This window comes from Neomonachus schauinslandi, chromosome 4, assembly GCF_002201575.2.
Source record: "Neomonachus schauinslandi chromosome 4, ASM220157v2, whole genome shotgun sequence".
In the NCBI taxonomy this organism is placed as follows: domain Eukaryota; kingdom Metazoa; phylum Chordata; class Mammalia; order Carnivora; family Phocidae; genus Neomonachus; species Neomonachus schauinslandi.
This window is the reverse complement of record NC_058406.1, coordinates 80685716-80708238: the sequence shown is the minus strand read 5'-3', so window position 1 is coordinate 80708238 and position 22523 is coordinate 80685716. Positions and strand designations below refer to the sequence as shown.

Genomic DNA, 22523 nt, shown 5'->3' with positions numbered 1-22523 from the left:
GACATGCATTGATTTGTGATGCTGTCTCTTTCAGTAACCTAGGAGCAGTAGCCTTTATTAGGATCACCAGCAGAAATAAATGTGGAAGCTAACTTCCTTCTAAACCTCCAATTTGAATTTAATCTATCAATTCACAAGTCTGTGATGCTGGTTGAAAGGCAGAGTAAGGAACAAATGCAAATTAAATTTAGCATATAAAACATAATGTTGGGGGCTTCCTTAGGAAGCTCTCTGTTACTTGCTTTGATGGTGGGTAGAACAGAATATTTGTACAGACTATTCTAAATGTATTTTTGCAGATTATGACATAAATAATGATAAAATGCCATTTTCAAAAACAATTGTTTCCCATACGTGGTTTTGCAAAGTAGTCAGTTTTGCTTCATAGAGATCCAGGGTTTTTGTTTTGTTTTGTTTTCTTATATTGTCCCTAATTAGTGACTAAACCTGTTGTGAATGTGAAATTGTCTTATGAGCGTCTATACTTTCTTGCTGAAGAAATGTTGTAGCATACAACTCAGTAGGTAGAAACATGTTTTCCCCACAGCCTCTTACTAAAGACATCTATTGAGATATTATATGTTCTATATATTTGTGTGACATTATAGCATACCAATTTAGATTAGCCTTATTTTAATTTATTATGCCAATTCAAGAATCTACTTAAAAAGTATTAAAATTCAGAATCTTGACATTGGAAATTTGGATGCTCTTAATATGACAAAGGTTATTCTATGGAGTTTTGTTATCATATGAAATATTAATATTTCACAATACAGTTTTGATGAAGGACAATTTGCTGAGCCTGCATATGATAAAGAAATTAAATGCTTATCAAGGGAGTTCAGTAAAAATTAGAGCCCTGCCTGAACATCTGCTGGAAATTTTATTATCCTCTCCTACTGACAGGGTGGCTCCCTCGTTGTTTTTCTAGATTGACAGCTGAATATTGCACTGATTTCTGCAGCAAATACGTTTAGGTGAACTTTGTTTCCCTTTTTTTTTATTTTTTTGGGAGTTTGGAACATGCTTTTGATTTTCATCCTATACTTCTTTTATACTCTTGACATTTGTAGATGCCAGATTGAGGTCTAATATGCTGTAGCAACGATAGACCATTGACTTACAGTGAAATGCCAGTTGATATCTCAGTAAACAGAAATATTATTATTCTTTACTGTGCAGTCTGTATATAAAAGCTGTATGTGGTTTCTTAGGGAGGCAAATGATCAGATTTTTAATGTCAAATATAAAAAGATCTGTATTTGCTTTTGTGTTAAATAACATCAAAGATGGCTTTTATTAACTATATTCTTCCTTCCCAAATCAGTCTTCCCTGGAATGTCCCAAAATATGTAGATTGCCTTTCTTGAGATTCTGTTTATGTTTGATAAAGATGATATTTAAAATATCATCATAAAATGATATTGAGAATATAATTAAAATTATTTTTTACATATAAGTACATATTGCATTTATGGGTTTTTTTTACTTTTTTATTATTATTATGTTATGTCAATCACCATACATTACATCATTAATTTTTGATGTAGTGTTCCATGATTCATTGTTTGCGTATAACACCCAGTGCTCCATTCAGTACGTGCCCTCCTTAATACCCATCACCAGGCTAACCCATCCCCCCACCTCCCCTCCCCTCCCCTCTAAAACCCTCAGTTTGTTTCTCAGAGTCCATAGTCTCTCATGGTTTGTCTCCCCCTCTGATTTCCCCCCTCTTCTGCATTCATGTTTAAATAAAAAAAGGTGGGAGAGCATTCAAGGTCAAGCTTAATTAAAGCTAAACTGTAATGACAAACCAGAGAAATGCTATGTTTAACTGGTAATATTAAAACTTATTTAGACTGCGCATAAAAGAACCTCCTGACCCATGTCCACGTTATACTGACAGGAAATAGATAAAAAGATTTTATTTTTGTGAATTATATCATAAATTTTGTTCTCTCAGGCATCTACATATAATATACTGCAAATATGTAATCTGTGACTGCAAGTTGCATACATCTTTATCACTACATAGATAAACTCAGAAGTGTTTAGTATTATTCCAAATCAAATTCAAACCTAAGCAAAAATTCACTTCATTTATACGGTATATAGTATAGATACTAGAATAAACTTGTGATTGATTTTTAGTGAGAAAATATCTTGAATGCATATGTTTTGTTTTAGTAAGTATCACATGATTAGACCAATAGGTGCACATATAGTGAGTCTCTCAACATAAAATACCAAAAACTAGAAACTGAGAAATATTTAAGGTTCTTCATTATTTCTTTGGAATCAAATAGTGATAGCTTTTTCCATAAAATACAACCTTATACCACATAACACAATGTTTAGTGTTATAGGAAGAGTTTGATAAATGTTTCATAAATATTCATTGGATAAATGAATCAATAAATGAATAAATAGATTTTTGGCAAAAGCATATTGAGTTTCTATTTTGTTTTCAGTCATATGAACAGACAGTTAACACATAAAAAATTGACCGTTCTGAGTATTGATCTCAATCAAAGGAGAAAAGGCCAATTTAAAATTTTCATATCCCGTGTTGCTTTCTGGAGTGCATCTATACATATCTGAAAATGAAAATGTCAGGGAAGTTTTTAAATGGATGGGTAGTGTTTTAAGACTTAAGAGTCTTAAAAATATAGAGATTTTTTTGAGAAAACAGAGTATGTATCGCACAACTTTAGGAAGGGAAATAAAAATCATCTGGCCAACTATCTAAGCTTATGTGTCAATAGCTATGACAGAGTAAATGTAACTTGTTTTGGAGTGCTTTTAGTAACAAGAAATATGCTAGATCTTTAAGGCAAAGAAGGCTGTTATAGCTATGGAAAACCCTATTTTAGGAATATCTTCTTTTATTGACCCCAAATTGGCCTTTCTCATAAGTTCCATCCATGTTTTATAGTTCTGCCCTCAGAGACACCATGGAATGAATTAGTCTAACTTATTAGCATAAATGAATTGTTGGTTTTTAAAATATGGTGGGTTTTTTTTCCCCCCAAGTAAATAAATACCCTAAAGAAAGGCTAACAAGTATGGAGAGGCAGTGACGTCTAGGGAAAACAACTTTGGCCTGGGAGAGTCCAGTCTCTGTCCAAAGCTGCTTCTAAATCACTACCTTGCATGAACTGTTTAATATTATTATACATTGTTGTTGTTAAAATTATCATTATTATACACATAATTAACTACCGTTTATTGAGTGCTTAGAAAGTATAGACATTGCCAAATGTTTTTCAGAAGTTATGCTTTGAATCTTCATGATATCCCTATAACATAGCATTGAAAAAAATTTTTTTCATGTGAAATAATAGAGTGAGAAAGTTAAAACAATTGCCCGGACTTAGAACAACAATTATTTATTTGCTCACAATCATGTGCACTGGCAATTTGGCTGAGCTCAGGTGGGTAGTTCTTCTGCTTCACAAAGTGTCGCTTGGGCTCATTCATGCATTTTCAGTCAGTTGGAGGGATGCCCGGGGACTGGCAAGGTGGCCTCATTCATACATATGGAACCCTCAACTGGAGTTGCTGTAATTGCTCAGAATGCTGAGTCCCTCTCTCCATCTCTTTATTATCTCTCTTGCCTCATGGGAGGCAGGAGGATGTTCCTTGAGTAGGACCCCACTCTGCTCCCTGCTAATGGTTCCCTAATCCATTGTTCCTAACAGCTATTGGCTCTGTCCTCTGGGCTCTTATTCTGGCCTCTGAGTTGTGTTCTGTTTTGTTTAAGAAATAGCCAGTGATGGCCATTCTTGGCAGTTGAGTAACTTTTTCAACCTATTACTTGCCATAGAAAGTTAACCCCTATTCTCTTTATTTCAATTGCCCCTTTTAGTCCTAGTTCTTAGTCACGTCATCAGAAAACTTGCTTGGGCATCTGGGTGGCTCAGTCGGTTAAGCGTCTGCCTTCGGCTCAGGTCATGATCCCAGGGTTCTGGGATCAAGTCCCGCATTGGGCTCCCTGCTCTGTGGGCAGCCTGCTTCTCCCTCTCCTCCCCACTTGTGCTCTCTATCTCACTATCTCTGTCTCTCTCTCTCAAATAAATAAAATCTAAGAAAAAAGAAAAGAAAAGAAAACTTGCTTAAAAACTTTTGAATCTATTAAGGGCTAAAGCCACATTCATAGTTCTTGTTGAGACAGATTTTTCTCCATTTTGGATATTTCTCCTGCTGTGGCACAATGTCCTTAAGATTCTTAGAATCGATATTGTCTACCTGAGAGAATCTACTAGGACCTGCTTTAAATCTTTCTAAAATCTTGACAAAGGATCATATAGCAACACTTTTGATGTGATCTTTACCCTAAGGTCATTTCTTACTTTGAAAATCTTTTCCTCCCAGAGTAGAAAAAAGACTAAGAATAATTTTATTTTCTAACACAGCAAGTCCTGGGCCCTTTTGCTTTGCTCTAAGTTTGCTTAGCAAATTAAATATATCCTTTTTAAGCTAATTTCTCTCTTACAGTACCTTATTATTCTTGAGTAGAAACATTCAACCGACACTTTCAATGTTTTGTCTAGATATTTCTTTAGTCAGATCCACACATGCATTATGTACATTTTCTATCTTCTGAATTATCACCAGAGATATTCTTGCCAATTGTTCTGTCACTACATAATACAGGCCACCCTTTTCCCAGTCTCCAATAACAATTTTCACACTGCATTTCAAGCCTCCACTAACAGTTTGTTCACCATTTTTCCAGCCTTTACTAACAGCCGACTCTTGATTTTCCAAGAGAGGTCTCTGCCCCCCTCTCATTTCGAAAGCCAATGCCACATGTTTTAGATTCCATTATGTTAGCAAACATAACCAATTTCTGTATTACTTATCTCTTGCTGCATATCAAAGCACAATTTAGTAGCTTAAAACAACAAGTAATCTGCTCTTGGTTCTATAGTTTGGCAATCTGGTCAGGGCACAGCTGGGTGGGCTTGACTTTGCCCCATGTGACATTAGTTGTTCTCACTCACGCATTTGCAGTTAGTTGACAGACTTGGTGGCTGCTGGTCCTTGATGGCTTTATTCACGTGCTTGGGACCTCAGCTGGCATAACTGGGCCTGGATCTCCATATGGTCTCATCTTCAAAGAGATTGTACGGAGCTTGTTCACAAAGCGGCTGTATTCTAAAAATGCAAGAGTGGAAATTATGAGTCTGAGGCTCAGAAGTTGCGCAATATAATTTCCACCCTCATTTTGTTGGTTAGAGCAAGTCACAAGGCCAGACCAGGATTTGGGAGCATGGAAATAGCTCCTCCCATCCAAAGGCTGACATCCACAGCACCAGGATTGAACCAAGGTCTATTTGATACAAATCCAGATGCTTTCCTCTAGATCATATTTTCTAACTTATCCTCTCTGTATCTTGTTATTTTATGTCTAAACTGAAGGCAGTTTGACTCCATCAGTGTTTGGCAGAGAACTGGAGTTCAGCTGAGCAGGTGCACTGAGGGCCTTCTATCCCCTACCTCATAGAGCAGCACCTATGATTTTCTGTCTTTTTTTTTTTTAAGATTTATTTATTTATTTATTTGAGAGACCGAGAATGAGAGAGAGAGAGTACATGAGAGGAGGTAGGGTCAGAGGAAGAAGCAGGTTCCTCGCTGAGCAGGGAGCCCAATGTGGGACTCGATCCCGGGACTCCGGGATTGTGACCTGAGCCGAAGGCAGTCGCTTAACCAACTGAGCCACCCAGGCACCCCTATGATTTTATTTCTATTTTGGTTTTATGTATAGTGTCACAGAGAGAGACTTTTGAATTAAAACCTTCTGGGAGTGATGAATCACTAAATGCTACACCTGAAACTAATATTACACTGTATGTTAACTAACTAGAATTTAATAAAAACTTGAAAAAAATAATAAAACCTTCTGGGAATCCACTGTCCATCCTTTGTCAAAAGCCAATCTCCTCCTGTGCCAATTTTCTTTAGCCACACTGCCCCTCTTTCTACTTCCCTAACATGGCAGGGTCCTCCCTCTTTTAGACCGTTTTGCTAGGGTTTGCTCTGTCTGGAATGCTCTGCCCTTGGATCTTTATACATATAGCTCTTGCTTCTCATTCAGTTCTCAGATCAAAAATTACCTCATCAGAGAAGTCTGTGCTGACTGCTCAAAACTCAATCTTCCTGGGGCACCTGGGTGGCTCAGTCATTAAGCGTCTGCCTTCAGCTCAGGTCATGATCCCAGGGTCCTGGGATCGAGCCCCGCATCAGGCTCCCTGCTCCGCAGGAAGCCTGCTTCTCCCTCTCCCACTCCCCCTGCTTGCGTTCCCTCTCTCGCTGTGCCTCTCTCTGTCAAATAAATAAATAAAATCTTAAAAAAAAAAAAAAAACCTCAATCTTCCTGTGCCACATTTCCCTGGTTGTTTTTGTATTTTGTTTTTCTTCACTGCACTTACCACCATATGAAATTACCAGTCTCTTGATCATGTATTTGTTTACTTGTTTATTTTTCTGTTTGGGCCATTCAAAGTAAGGTTTATAAGAAGAGGGATGTTGTCTTTCTTGCTCACTACTGTATGCCCAGTGCCAAGAACTATGTCTGGCAGATAGGAAGGATGCAATACATACTTGTTAGATGAATGAATAATTATAGGATTCTAATTTGAACCACAATTCCACATGACAGCCCTTCAGTTACTTGGAGACAGCTCTCGTGTCCTATCAACAAGCCTTTTCTTTTTCCTTTCTAAATAGTCCTGTTTTCCTTTCCATAATAAGGTTTGCAGACTTTTTACCATGTAGGTTGTCTGTTCTCCCATGTGGATTTCAAGAAACTTGTTTCAATCCATATTATCTTAATTGAGAGGAAGTTGCCTACATTTGCACAAATTGCTAGCACCTATTAGCCAGACAAGAATTCAGGAATAACATTGTCAGGACTATAAGTGCTGAAAATAATATTTGGAGCTGTTAAGAAAAATTTCACAAATATGTTATGTAATAATATTTTAGAGCTCAGATAATTCTCTTTGGATTACACTACAAAAGACTACAATTTACTCTTGTAACTCATTTTAAAAGGCCTTATTAGAAATAAAGATCTGAATCTTTTTAAACATTAAGTCAAACTGATTTATTTTATTGTTACTGAGTTTCTACACTACATTATTGTGAAAGTCTATGAAACAATAAATGAACAACTGTCCAGTGCATTATTTTCCCTGTTACAGTTCTAGCTTCAAATTTGGTGCATAATTAATTTCTATTTATCGTGCAGTATTGTTCTCATGATATATACTTATGCATTAACTAAGGAATTATAATTATTTAAACAAATTCAATGTAAACTTCTCATCTGGGAGACTTTTAACATTCTAAAACCATAAGTGATTTCTGTGTGCTAATAATTTTATTTTCACCTGGTTAGGTTCTTTAATTGTTATTTAGATTTATTGTATTGAAATTATTAATATTGACTCATCCTCAAATTATAAAGAATGGGCTTATTAAAAGGCTACAGTTCACATGTAAGAGTCCTATAGGAGATTTCATCCAAATGCTCACTTCAAGACTATTTTAGCAAGCTTTTCTATGAAGCAACCCTGATCTCATCAACAGCAAAAGAACACGCATATCCCTGCATGCCCATTTGTGTGTACACTTGCAATATGGAAACTAAATCTTGCAAGTTAGGATCTAGTAAAAAATATTCCACATCTTTCCCCACAGTTCTAAACTAATCATTGTTTTCAACCATGCTATGTATGCCAGACTTAGTTTGTTCAATAGAAAATATGGATTATGATGTTTCCATACACAGGCTAAATGCATGTACTTCTTAACTATAAATCCTTTAATTGTAGCCAAAGTAATATTTTTAACCAGGTACATTATTAAAGTTATTTAAATTGCTCCCAATCTTTTTTACCTTTTATTTCACAATTGGGCTAGTTGACTATGAAGCAGACCAGTCAATTGTCCAATATAATTACGTCTTCACCTCTTTTCCATTTCAGGCTGTGATTTCACACTTGTTAATTAGTTAATCATTTTGGTAGAGTGGACAAGGTGAGACTCAAATAGACTTTTTAATAATATAAATTGATGTGCACAATTTTGATTTGGGTTAGCACGTAGAGGAACCTAACCTGTATTGGAAAATACTTTTCAACTTTGGGGGTTTTATTTGTTTTGTTTTGTTTTGTTTTGTTTAAATAATGAATGTGTTTTTATTTCTCTTCTAATTTTTAAAATGTGAACATTCTGTAATTCAGTCACGGGGGCCTTTACTTCCAGGTGACTTCTTCATTGGGTCTCAATTCCCTTTTAAACAACAAACTCTTGTTCCGGAAGGCAGCCAGCTTTTCATCATTCTTTCTGTCTAGATAACATCCAAGGACAAACCCCATGGGCACAAGTATATGTACCCAGTGATCACGAACAATCTGAATTACATTCATCCTGAGTGCTGCGGCCTTGGTGCCAAAAACGACCCCACGACCAAGGGCAGCGACGACCCAACCTGTTTTGTTTTGTTTTAAAGTAACTTGTGTCAAGGTTCCTGGAAAATCCTCATAATTATGGCTAATGGAAATTTTCATAAAGTACAGTCCTGCTGATTGAGAAACTGATTTTACTCTTTTCCTTTCTCACATAATTCTTTTGCAGATTTTTAATTTAACTAGTCAAAAATATCCATATTCTGGCTATGTTTGGCTGATTGGGCCTTGGTTGAAATTAAAATGGCTTGAATTCCATAATACACTCATTGCCTTTGTATTTTCTTCATTGATTTTTAACAAGATTCTAGTCATTACTACATAGGGATATTCTATATCCTTCACTGAAATATTGAACTATAAAACCCAGTGATTACCTCACTGTCAGGTTTTTATTAAAGACATACCTACCTTGGCCATTTTATTGTAAGACTTACTCAGTTTTAAATTGCAGTTCTCTCTATGCTCCTTTCTCTTACATGACTTGCAGTTGGCTTCATACTCAATCAGCACTGTTTATAAAATGAGGTCCCATTAGATGTTTAAGGAAGTGACTGCTTCTTTAGAGAAATAGTCAGCCAAACTTCCTTTTCATACACCAATTACCTTTACTTACTGGACTTCTCCATCTGCTTCTTTTACTTCAGCTAAGTCCACTGCTCTTTTTATCCTGCTCTGTTTACTCATTTTTAAGTTTTTCCATGGTATCCCACATGTTTGGAAAACTTACCATTCCTCTTCTGCCAATTCACCCTCAAAGTTAAAATTTATCTAAAAGTATCATCAAGTAAATTGTCACTTTTAGGTATATGGTCTAGACTAGATGTATTCTGAGAGCTGTTGCTAATGTCCTTTATATGCCCTCTTTTTGATCTCATTCACTCAACACACATTTGTTAGGCGCTGATCATTCACGGAGTGTGTGTGTGTGTGTGTGTAAATGGTCTTTGCTCTAGAAAACTTAAACTCTAGTTCAGAGTATACACCAAAAGACTGAAGGCAACAGAGAGTCTTAGACTAAAAATGTTACTTAATAAGCAGTATTTTCCTCCTTTTTTTTTTTTTTTTTTTTTTGCATCCCTAAGGGGTTGTTTTTATTAAGACTCTACTGGATATGCACAGTGAGGGCAGAAGCAACCTCGGTATACAATTCCGTACTTAGATTATAACTTACAAGATGTACTGGAAAAATGTAGAAGGCAGGCAATATGACATATCGTATAAAAGTTACAGGGACTATTTGGAAAAGAAGGAGAGATCAAATTATCACTACTAATAAGGTGATCCTTGCATGGTTTTAGACAGTTCATCAGAATCACAAAACTGTATCTTTTGTCCAGTCTGTCGTGTTGCTTGTGTTTCCTCCAATGGTTAAAAAGAAAAATGACTTCACATTTGAGCTTCATCTTTATTCTAGGCAGAAAGGATAGCACGTGGACATTCATGGTCATGAGAGTGCCACGCATATTTAAGATTCAGCTGCTAAATCTTAAGTAAGATTCAGCATATGTATCACAAGGTGGTGTAAGTAGCTGGAGAGACTATGGGAAAGGCCTGTTAGGCTAGGAATTTAAATGTGATTGTATAGACAACAGAGAACCTGAAGAGGTTTTAAGCAGAGGAATTACTTAATTCAATTTGGAATTTGCTTTTAATCATAATGTAACTCCTATTCACCATTTTTAGTGATATTTTCTACTTTTTCTCACACAGTCTCTCTTTTCTGATTAAACCAGTCTAATCACTAGGCTTATTATGTTTGTGTCGTCTATACCTTAATTTTACCATTTTTCCTCCTTAAGATAATCTCTTCTCCTACTCAAATATTAAAAGGCCACTGATGATCCAATGGTTGTTGACCGATGGTTATCTTCTTCTCAGTCTCTGAGCTTCTCTAAAATTTTATTCAGTCGACGTAAGATAGAATGAATTCTTTATGTGTTTGTTTCTTTTTTTCCTTCTTGAATGTAAGCCCCTGGAAGGCAGGTCCTGTGACCTTCAGGCTTTGCAAATGAGGGAACTGGAAAATACATGTTGATTGACTCTTTCCCTAGTCTAATCAGTAAGACAGATGTGTTTTGGAATGTAGTGCATTGTTTAGCAATATTGTGAATATTAAATTGGCAAATACCACTATTTCATGATGAACAATTTCACTTTTTTGGATAAATATAATTTTGTACAGCTATAATATTCTTCTTTAGGAGACATATTTTTAGGGTCTTTTTTCTTAGGTGCTGTCATGGGTCTTCAAAAATTTCTCCCACCATTAGGGAACTTTCCCCTATGGCCCTTTTGAATCTTTGGTTTTAACTTATTCCCTATACAACTCCTAGGAACCCTTGAGTTATTTACCTTTTTTCTGCTGAGACCCCTTTGCTTTTTCAGGGGTCCCTACTGAATAGACCTTAGAGTGACCTCACATTAACTTATTTTATATGGGTCTCTTAACTGGTCCACAGAAAAATATTACATTTGCTTTGCCCTGACATCCTAGGAATGCAGGCTGGTCAAGGTATAGTTGCATCTCTTTTAACTCATTTTTCAGCAGCAGACAACGCCCCAGGTGAAGGAGAGAGGAAGGAAGGTGGAGAGGAAGCATCCTAGAGTGGCTTACATCTAAGGAAGTTTCAGGGAAGTCTTTGAGAAGTCCTCAGTTCTCAGGAATGAGCCTGCCTTAGTCTCTCTGTCCTGTTCCATAATTGGCTGAGGCAGGGGAATGCAGTACAATGCAGGGATGGATCTCACAGCAGAAGAGCTGGGGCCCTTGATCAGTTATGTTCCCTGTAGCTGGAGTTCTGTGAGGTTGCCACAAGGATACTTGGATTTTCTGCCATAGCCAGCGTAAGGTAAGCAGCCACTTAGTATATGGTTTTTCAGAGGGCGAATAAACAAACATTGCACTGTATTTTGAAATCTTCTCTTGATCAATACGAGGAGAAATGTTATAGCACCAAAGGTGCTATGAATTTACACAAAGAAAAGTATGTATTAAAAGAGAAAAATGAGATTGCATGCAGAAGGCTGAAAGGGTTTTTTACCCTAAATTTTCAGTCGTGGTTTTCACAGCAAATCACAGTAGTTATTATTCAAGTATTACAACTGTTTCTCTTTATTTGGAAGAAAGTGTCATCTCTTTCCTAAGTAATGTGACTGTCAATAAATTACTTAACTTCTCTAAACCTCAGCATGCTCACTAATAATTTAAGACAATACCTGCTTTCCCTTTCTTACAGTATTTTAGCAATACTCAGTTGGAAATTTAAAAAAATAGAAGATGTAAAAATGATTTGTAACATGTGAAACACCGTATCAGTAAAAGTTATTGTTACCACAATCTGTGTGCCAAATTTAAACATTAGTAGTTATGTAATCATTTATTAAAACATATGAAATCATGTAATTTTGCCCCTCTCATTTAAGGACTCTTCCTCACCAGTACCACCCACATCCAAGTCCCCATGATTTCTCACTGAATACTCTTCCAGCCTCCCAAAGAGCCTCCCTGCTTGCACTCTGCTCTGGTCCTACATTGCAGCCTCCAGAACATGGGCTAGGTGGTCTCTTATAACATAAATCATATCATGTCCCTCCTTTGCTTAAAATATTCCAGCAGCTTCCCAAAGCCCTTCAAATAAGATCCAAAATCCTGTACAATCACTTTATCATCTGGCTCCTGCCTATCTCTCAGACCTCATCTCATTCTACTTCACCTTGTACCAATTAAGCTAGAGCCATAATGACCTTTTCTAGGTTGCTCCAATAAGTCATTCTCACCTTCACTAACTGTTCTCCTTGCCTGGAATTTTCAGACCCTTATATTCAAAAAGAAAAAAAGAGAAAATTATTGCTAATGGAAACGTGTAAATAATATAGGAATAATTCCGTTGTAACAAGTAGTTTATTCTTTTTTTTTTAATTTTATTTATTTATTTGAGAGAGAGAATGAGATAGAGAGCATGAGAGGGGGGAGGGTCAGAGAGAGAGGCAGACTCCCTGCTGAGCAGAGAGCCCGACGTGGGACTCGATCCCGGGACTCCAGGATCATGACCTGAGCCGAAGGCAGTCGCTTAACCAACTGAGCCACCCAGGCGCCCAACAAGTAGTTTATTCTTATTGCAGTTTATCAGCTATCGGGAAATGGAGATGCCAACTAACCAATTAAACTATAAAGTGATGGTCACATATTCTTCCTTTCTATTAATAGGAGATTTTATGACTTTAAAAAAAATCATTCAATAAAATTCATCTTTAATTTTCTGAAAAGAAAAAAGGTAAAGAATTGTTCTTCCTTCTAGCTGTTGGGATCTCGTTAGTTACCAATCATAAAATCTTCAGAAAATGGGAAGTAGTTTATAGGGGTCAGAAATTTCACTGCAGGGACGCCTGGGTGGCTCAGTTGGTTAAGCGACTGCCTTCGGCTCAGGTCATGATCCTGGAGTCCCGGGATCAAGTCCCACATCGGGGTCCCTGCTCGGCAGGGAGTCTGCTTCTCCCTCTGACCCTCCCCCCTCTCATGCTCTCTCTCTCTCATTCTCTCTCTCAAATAAATAAATAAAAATAAAAATAAAAAAGACTGAATTTGAAAAAAAAGAAATTTCACTGCAAAGAGCAATGGATGTTATGTGACATACACATGGGCTCAGAGAAAAGCATTTTTAAAAATGCTTTTTCATGGAAAATTAATAAATGTTAATGTAAATGTTAAAACACCCAAGTTGTGATTCCCGGTGTCTGACCCTCTTCATAGTTCACTGAAAAAAAACGAGAAAATGCTGCCCAAACACCTTCCCTCAGTGTAGGTGCGATTTGTGTCTGTACCTGCTCTTAACATTAAGGGGATTTAATCGAATAGGGCTGATACACACATATCAGAAAAGTCACTCAAATTATTATAGGCATAGCCAGTCATGGGACATAATTCATAGTACACTCAACTGAAAGTGTTTTACATTAAAACATGAAATAAAACCTATTAAGAAGTAAACTTTATAGCCATTTTTGGAGCGGGGACTTAAAATATCTTTAATATTGGACTTCCAGTATTAAATAAAAGACAAGTTTATAAAGAGTTCAATAATTGGACAGGCTACATATTGATTTTTTCCTTTGTTATGTAATATTACCCACTTCTCCATCCAGAACCATGTCGTACCGGGTTGAAGAGTGCTAGAAACATGGTCGCTGTTGTGTATTGGAATGTGGAGAGACGGAAAGGCTGTCACAGCAGTCAATAAGATCTGAGAGGTGTTGACTAATTGCCTGCTAATTACACAGTAAATTGTCTAATTAAGCTGATGGTTAATTAGGGTACGCTTGCACAGCAGTCTTGTGGAATTTGTGTCTGATGTCTGGGAAGCAGCTTGTGTAATTGGCAAACTGGTAAGGACTGGCAGAGAACATGACTGGAAAGCTCACTGCCAGTGGATGACAGAATAAGGATTTAGTGGAAACAAAAGGGTTGTCATTTTTATACTGAAGGTTTTGTTTCAGTTCTGCAGCTATTCTGCAGTGGGCAATTGACAAATACATCTGAAGCCTAAATTACATGAGTAAAGGAAGGCTTAAGATGTGCTTCAACATGTAAAATATGCTGCTGGCTTGCCATGTATCAGCCCTGATACACTATATCACGTTAAATTACTATACACATTGTGTTTTTGCAGCTCCTCTTTTTAACATATGTTATTTGCTGCTCATATGCAAAAAAATTACGAAAATCCCCTCCATCTAAGGGAAAAATTGCCTCTTTTATGAAAAAATGAAAAGATGACAAATGTGACTGATTAAAAGACAACTGAAATAAGAACTTTGAGTTCATTATTTAATTTTTAATTTATGCATCACTAAGAACCATAAAATATTAGACATAATACAGATATGTTTGGATAATACCTTAAAGAAACAAAGCATTTAATTAATTAATTAATTAATTAGAGAGAGAGCGCAAGCACACCGGGTGAGGAGGGGTAGAGGAGGAGGGAGAGAGAGAATCTTAAATGGGCTCCATGCCCAGTGCAGAGCCCAGTGCAGGGATCTCTCTCACAACCCTGAGATCGTAACCTGAACCGAAATCAAGAGTGGGACGCTTAACCAATTGAGCCACCCAGTCACCCCAAGACATTTTTTTAATGAGAAAATTTCAGTTTTATCATTTATATGATTTTACCATGCAACTAGCTTTTGCTTATAATTTAGTAAAATGTAAAAATAGAATATTTCAATATCTTATTAAATGTTTTTCATTTCTGAATGGATATGAATTACCTGCAAAATTTGAGTGCCTTTAAAACTAGAAGCTCCAGGGGGTTTGTTTTGCTGCTATTCTTGTTCTTCATAGCTGAGGAAGTTTAACTTTCTGTTTCAAAAAGTTATCTATGATTGAAATACATGAAAATTCTCTCTGTAAGTAAACTAATCCATTGAAGAATACAGGCCCTTTATAAATGAATTTAGGTACACATACATGTCACCTCTTTATAAGGGACCTGATGCAAATGATCACTTCTATTACCACTTACCACCCAGGTTCCAAAATTTTTGTGGATTATAGGTTGCAGTTGAAACAAAAGGCTACAGGTGCACAATAAATCTTGGTTTTGTACTTTTGTGTTAATAAAGCAAGAGAAAATTCTAAAATTCCAAAGCTAGATATCTAAAAGATAAGAAGGCCTTAAGTGAAATTATGATATCAACATTTTTTTCTGCTTTCTTAGCAAATAAAATGTGTGTCTGCCTGTGATTGGATGGATATGTATATATTTTTTCTCACTGTTTTCCATAGAGAATTTGAAGTTCTGTATCTACTATGTTTTTAAATAGAAGGAGAAAAATACATACTATGTGCTCTCTAAAATGTCTTTGACCTAGCATTAACCTTGGAGATATATGCATGGTAAATGAAAATATTTACTATTTTAGGAGAAAAGGTGTTTTTCAACCTGTTTTAAAGCAATACTTTAAAATATTAAATCACAGATATAAAAAAAGATGTAAAATAAAAGTATTCTTTATTTCAAGAGTAAAAAAAATCATATTCATTCTGTGTGGAGTCTTAGGTTATGAAGTCTTTATAAAGAAATTATGCAAGATAGAAGAAAAGTGAATTTACCAAAGGGAATACAAGGCTAAACATTGAAATTGCTTATTTAAAGATACATCTCCTGAGGGAAAAAAATCAGATGGAGGTCAGATGTTGCAACTTCAACCATTCTATATTTTGATCTACTCAGTTTTTCATTTTATTCCTCAGACATAATATAAAAAGTTGATTTATTATAAGTGATAAAAGTTTGCATAAAAAGAAATCAAGTAGATCTATCTATCATTGTAATTAAAGTTTTAAGGAAGAATTTTTACAAGACATAACCTTCAAGAAAAATTCCTCCTTTATGTTTACATATAAATTTCAGTGTTTTTTTTCTATTAAGTCAAAATCTAATCTATATTAATGGTTTCCATTAATATACAGCTATCAAAAGAATATGTTCTATATGTCATCATCTGTTAAGAACTTCTTATAATACTCTAAATTGGCACATATGTATTTATTTATATTTACGTATACACATGTACCTAACATACATGTGTATATGTGTGTTATGTAATCTCAGTTTCTTTTTCAATTCCTTAGAAAATTTTATTCCTATAATTTAAAAAATGCAAGGTAAAGAAATAACAATATTTATTAACCTTAGCCATCAACCTTATTTTAAAACACTTTTGTTTTCTTTTATAATTTACATACCATAAAGTTTACTCTTTTAAAATATGTAACTTTCACCACTATCTAATTAATTTCAGAGTGTTTCCATCACTCCTGAAAAGAAGCCCATACCTGTTAGCAGTCACTCCCCATTCTCCACATCCACTAGCCCCTGGAGACCACTAATGTATATTCTATCTCCATGGATTTGCCTATTTTGGACATTTTGTATAAATGCGCTCATACGGTATGTGACCTTTTGTATCTGGTTGCTTTTACTTAGCATATTTTCAGAGATATTCCACGTTGTATCATGTATCAAACGTCATTCCTTTTTTGTGGATAAACTACGTTTTGTTTATCTATTCATTGGTTCATGAATATTTGGGGTTTTTTCCTACTTATTGCCCATTATAAGTAGTATTTTCTTGAACATTCACTTATAAGTTTTTGAATGGATGTATATATCCAGTTCTCTTTCAGATATACCTAGTTGCAGAATTACTGGGTGATGTGGTAACTGTATGTTTAACTTTTTGATGAGCTGCCAAACTGTTCTCCAAAGTGGCTGCACAGTATACTTTCCACTAGCAATGTATGAGGTCTCTAATTTCTTCACATACTCACCAACTTTGCTTTTTTTATTATAGCCATCAGAATGAGTGTGAAGTTGTTTCTCATTGTAATATTGACTCCTACTATAAGTGATAACTAAAATAGTAAAAGTATGAAGGCCTAATAATTGCATTAATATTCTTAATAGCGTATCACCATAACAACAAGTCAATAGAACTAACAGTTAAAGTAGCTGCCATTTTTCATTCTTCTCTCTAATTCCAGAAAGTGTGGTCATCAGGAAAGGCTGACCCACTTCCTCTGAAGGCATGACATAAGAGCAAGTCTGAAAATTGACTTTGGGGAATGGGGGTATGGGCAACCTCTGAAGAATAGGCCAATTTATTTGGGTTCTTGGCCTTTGAGAGAAAATGTTACAAGGTGGCATATAATCAAAGAGTAGTCTCTTGCCGTTTGGTCATTTGTATAGTTCGAGGATATGAATAAATGTTCCAAGCTAAATTTTGAGTATAACATAGTGAATTAAAGCCTAGGAGAAACAATTAATATGTTCTAGATAGCAAGGATAAGGACTATTACTCTAGGAGCCTGAATCAGATGTTCTTCCCTATTCTCTGCTGCCCTGCTTAGTGGTTTTATCATTCTGGGTCCAAATGCATAGATTGTGAGACTTAAAAAAGATTTACCTTAGCTCTTGCTCTAGTCTAAGAGTTCCCATAGACAGATGAGGAGAATTAGTCTTAGTAACAGCTTTGTTCAGGTTCATATAGATGGATTGGACACTCTCCTACCATGTACTTGGTACTCTTATTACTGTATTTTTGTAGTATTTTATAGTCACTATAGTTCTCTGTTCATTTTTATGGTTCATGTATTATAGAACTATGACTCTGTCCTTGCTCTCAGAGAACTTCAAGTCTTGTGGTAAGATGCACCAGCAGCCAATTCCCATACTTCGTAAAACACGCTAGAGAGGAAGAAACGAGAGCTGTAAAAATCCAGAGGAGGCACCAGACCAAGCTGGAGGCAAGGGGTGTCACTGGAAAATAGATGAGTCTAAGAGGAGTCCTGAATAGTGCCTCTGGGAAGAAGAGGGATGTGGTGTGACTGAGTAGCGTGTGCAAAGTTAAGCAGAGAGGGAAAGCCCAGTGCAAGTGGGAGTTTAGCTTCACTAGAAGGATGATGTAATGAGAAGAGGGAAAGCTAGACTAGAACCAGATTATAAAGGGCCTTGTTCATTAAGAGTTTAGACTTTATCTTAAAGGATAACAAATGGACATTATGCTGAGAATGACGTGACAGGCTTTGAGAAAGGTTTCTCTGATAGGGTATAAAGTATTTAGCAAATAGCCACGTAAGAGTGGGAGAGGATCCATGCATTCATTCTACAAGTATTTCATAACAAACCACTCAATTTCCAGACACTGCTCAGGCACTGAGTTTAGCGTGGTGACAAACATGACGACTTCATGGTGTGTACAGATACAGTATACTAGGGAAGAAATGCTATTGTCTCAAGGTTGGGGCTGGAGTGAGGTGAACCTGTTTGAAAGGTATAAAGGAGAATCAAGTACCAGCTTGATGTCTGATTGCATGAAGGTAGGATGGGAAGGGAGAAGGCAAGAATGACTCCAGGATCTTTAACTTGGCAGCTGTTTATGGTTGTTCCATTCACAAAGAAAATGAATATAATAGGAGGAGAAAAATATGATTTTGGTGTTCTGTGCCATTCACTGAAGCAAAACTTTTCAATATCAAAAGAAAACTGTCAATGGGTACTTTTATTCTCCAACTATAATGACTTCAAATATTTGGAAGGAAAAGGTCACCCTAATAGAGGAATTGCTGTTATTAAAATTGAACTGAAAATGTTAATAATTTCTCAGATGAGATATAAGCACTAATGTAGAGTTCTAAAGTTTGAACTCAATTTAATTATTCTAAAATTAGATCTAAAACTAACATCTAAAGGGGAAAAGTTAACAGGATGTTAAATCAATATGATTAATTAACTTGATATAAATAACTTGAGTATTGCTATGTTTATCTGTAAATCATTTATCATGATACCAGCTGTAAAAGAAAATCTTAATAATAATGATAATGATGTGTGTCATCCTCCCACTCACAGAGGTGTCATGACAAATTGTTAACGAACTGTCTTACAGCACTTCACAGACTCAAATGCTAATGTAATAACACAATCAATAATAATAAAATCAACAATGGAACAGATAATTTGATGCAGCTTTGAAAGGCAAATTTATTAAAACTTTGAGTTTACATGTTGAACTCTCTCTGTCTCTCTCCCTCACTCTTCCCCCTCTCCCTCTTCCTGTCCTCCTCTTTCTTTCTCTCTTTCCCTCCCCTTCTTTCTCAAAGGGGGTGTTGATCATTTCCGTAGAATCAGTTGCCAAATCCAGAACAGTACATAAATATGTATCTTCCATTCCCACGCTGACTTTCATTACTCAAGACCTCATTTATCCTCACTTAGAACATTGCATGAACCTCTTAAAAGGTCTGATTTCCATGCGTCTACTGACAGAAATCAATGTACTTATTTGCAACCAAATTTATCTCCCTAAAGTATATTTGGACATGTCTCTCCACTGTCTACTTGTAGGACAAAGTTCATACTCCTTAGTGTGTCATACAAGGCCCTCTGTCACCGCAACCCAATATTTTCTTAACCTTCATTTCATCTATACCTTTTCACAAAAAGGCTAAATAACAGAGGGCTAAGATTTTTTAAATATAAGTGTCCCCTCAGTAGCCTTATCTAATTTCTCAGAGCCCACATGTTCTTGTTATCATCTGGTCTCCAGACCATGCTTGTACACATGAAGTTGAGGCTGCTCACTGCTCAAGAAAAACCTGCTTGAGGGCAGTCTGCATGTTCACTGCAGATGCCATGTTCTGCCTCCCCCCAGTGCTTGTTTATGCAGCATGCTTCCGTCTGAAGAGCCATCCCCCACGTCTGGCCTCTCGAGCACTTAATTTGCCCTCCAGAGTCAGTATAGATGTGACCCTCCCTGGAGACCTTCTCTTCTCTTAAAACTGTGTTCCCATAAACCTTTGGAGTTCTAGAACTTACCGTTTTAATAGGAGGGAGACAAAAATTGCAGCTCTGTCCCTAAGACATTGTCTATGTAGCCTTGTAAAATGGAGTGGGCGAACCGACTATTAGCTCCCTTCTGTTCTACCGTGCTACATGTTTCATTAGAACATTTTTATTTTTCTTTAGAATCATTTGAGTAGCAGATCCATCTCCCTCTGAAAAAGTAACACTGGGTATTTATTGTGTACATATTACATGCCAGGCATTCTGAAACCCACGTAATGTACACTTTCTCTTTCACTACCAGCAACTCACTATGTTAGATGTCATAATCCCCACTGCATGGACAAATTGAGGCTTAACAATCTCCGAATCCCCTTGTTTTTGTACATCCCCTACAATCATGGTTCGGTGCCACAAAGACAGCAGACAATCAGCAAACACTGAATTTCTTCTATTTCATATTAGGATTTTTATTCTTCTAGATGGAAATGTGATATGATTTATCATATGATAAAAACTGATCAGTAGTGTTCTTTTGCCATCATTTGGCTACAGGTTGAATTTAAGTTGCTGCAGGTTTTCAGGAAAGAAGTGAGAAACCTGTTAAAAGATTGACTATGGGCCTCCTCATAACCACCTTATTTTATGGGACAAGCTTTCTCCCTCATAAGTCCATAGCTCTTGGGATCATCTTTGACTATTCATTGATAATCATTGTTTTGTTGGTTTTATTTCCATGGCCTATGTTCCGCTAAGAATGTTTCACATCCCATCCCAATTACCTGCTTTTGGACAAAAATGATTTTACTCCAGGATTCACCTACTTTACTAGCAAGATTGTATGTCAGGTAGAGCAGATTCAAATCCAGGACCCCCATAGAGAAGGAGATGACCCTGAACTCACACCTTTCTCTCTTAAAAATTTAAACACTGTAGACAATTTGAGAGGCAATGAAAAAGTTTCTTCTGAATTGAGCTCCTCTGGGCTCTGGATTTCCATGGCTTCCTTCACTACTTGTGTTTTAGTACAGTGGTATGAATATGAAAATCCTTGGTAGTAGGGGATTATCTTCTCCCCAGTGTTCGGTGCAATATTTTAAAGGTGTCCCAACATTATAGATTATGCTGAAATAATACAGCCTACTTGATATTACATTCTGTATTCATATTTACTATAAAATGTCTTGCTCCAGCACATTCCTTAACTTCCTATAGAGAAGGATGTAATGTACAACAGAGAAGTGCATTTTTTAGAAACACTGAAATGAAAGTTGTTGATTTTAAAAGACATTTTGTCACAGATGAGTGAGGGAGAAAGAGATCAAACCAGCAGGTCTAGCCAATCCAAGGTTTCATTCATGCATCTCTTATGCTTAGTGCTTTCCCCTTCGGTATCATTAGCATTTTCATTTCGAAAAATGACAGTCTGCCGTGGAAGCAGTAAAAATGTTCAACCTGTGGTTTAAATTATTGATTTTTTAGAATATTGAAGCAGTATTTCAAATGGATTTTGTTAGAGATACTTCTGGGTGGGGGTTTCAAAGGTAATTTGATATCCAAAAGCCTGTATATTTCAAAGACTTTCCATTCTTTGAATTTCTTTAGACTCTGGTTGATTGGATAAAAATGTTTATTGTCTTCGGGATTATAAGTAGCAGATCATTGCTGCTTGAACTTGAAACATATATCTGTAGACTGTGCTCTTCATGATTTATGGTGTATGTTCAGACTGTGATCAACTGGCAAAATAAATCATTTGGAAACAAAAGCTGATTTTAAAGTGAAGGAAAACATGCTGTGATTTACATGCATAGAAGGTCAATAGTCCAATTGATAGCTAATTTATTGTAATAAAGGATGCAAGGTGTAGTTCTATAAGAATGGATTTTAATGAAGCTCCTCAAATTTTATTATGCTAATAGGGAGTAGAGTGTGGCTGCAGTGATTTTCCTTAAAATCTTTTTAAGTCTCTCACCACAGTCAACACTCACATAAGAACAGAAAATGTTTTGACAAGGAGCAGGATTACTGACTGCTGTGTGTATGCTGTGCAGGTAGTTTGCTATTCGCAGCATGTTTCTGCTTATGGAAAAAAGCTACTTAAAAAAATTACATTATATCAAAATGACTTGATCTGCAATCATTCCAGGAGTCGAAGCCCTGTTGAAGTCAATGAGGGCTTGGAGTGCAAATTTAGGACTGTATCAAGCTTAATATGTGGAGAATTGCATCATATCTTGTGATGTCAAGTATCTCACAGCAATGGGATGGCACAAATTTGAAATAAAACCTGATGCTGTCTCTTTGACGAGTGTCAATGAATTAAAAACACTGTATCAGAAGAGATCTTTTTGAGGCATTGGGCCACAAAAAGGAAATCTGCTACTAAATATATGAGCTGTATCCGTAACTGTGGATGTTTTAAACCAGCTTAAAAATGCCTTCCCAATGGCAGTACTACCATGGAAGTTGGTTGGAGAATCTGCTGATGGTGCTACTTTTGGGGGGGGAAATGCTTAATCTGAGGGTGTAAAACCCCGACATCAAATCTTTTTGTAGAGCTTCCTTCCTCTAAAAACTGTACAGTGGAAAATATGACTGAAACAATTTATATATATTATTATGACATGAATCATCTGATTTAATCTTCATGACAGCACTTAGAAATAAGAATTTTATATTTTTTCATATTGTTTCA

At 36.2% G+C, this 22523-nt stretch overlaps 2 protein-coding genes across 2 annotated transcripts in view; one reads left to right on the top strand and one right to left on the bottom strand.

Annotated features, from left to right (window-relative positions):
• The window catches only part of DPYD (dihydropyrimidine dehydrogenase), a 799188-nt gene that overhangs the window by 421435 nt on the left and 355230 nt on the right, over positions 1-22523 (top strand).
• LOC123324583 (NADH dehydrogenase [ubiquinone] 1 beta subcomplex subunit 1-like) lies at positions 8200-8498 on the bottom strand. The gene has a single exon (XM_044914573.1). It carries the CDS (start codon positions 8439-8441, stop codon positions 8268-8270), a length of 174 nt encoding a protein of 57 aa, XP_044770508.1. The 5' UTR covers positions 8442-8498; the 3' UTR covers positions 8200-8267.

Coding starts and splice junctions, on each gene's coding strand:
- LOC123324583 (XM_044914573.1), bottom strand. CDS start 8,441: ATGAATGTAATTCAGATTGTTCGTGATCACTGGGTACATATACTTGTG.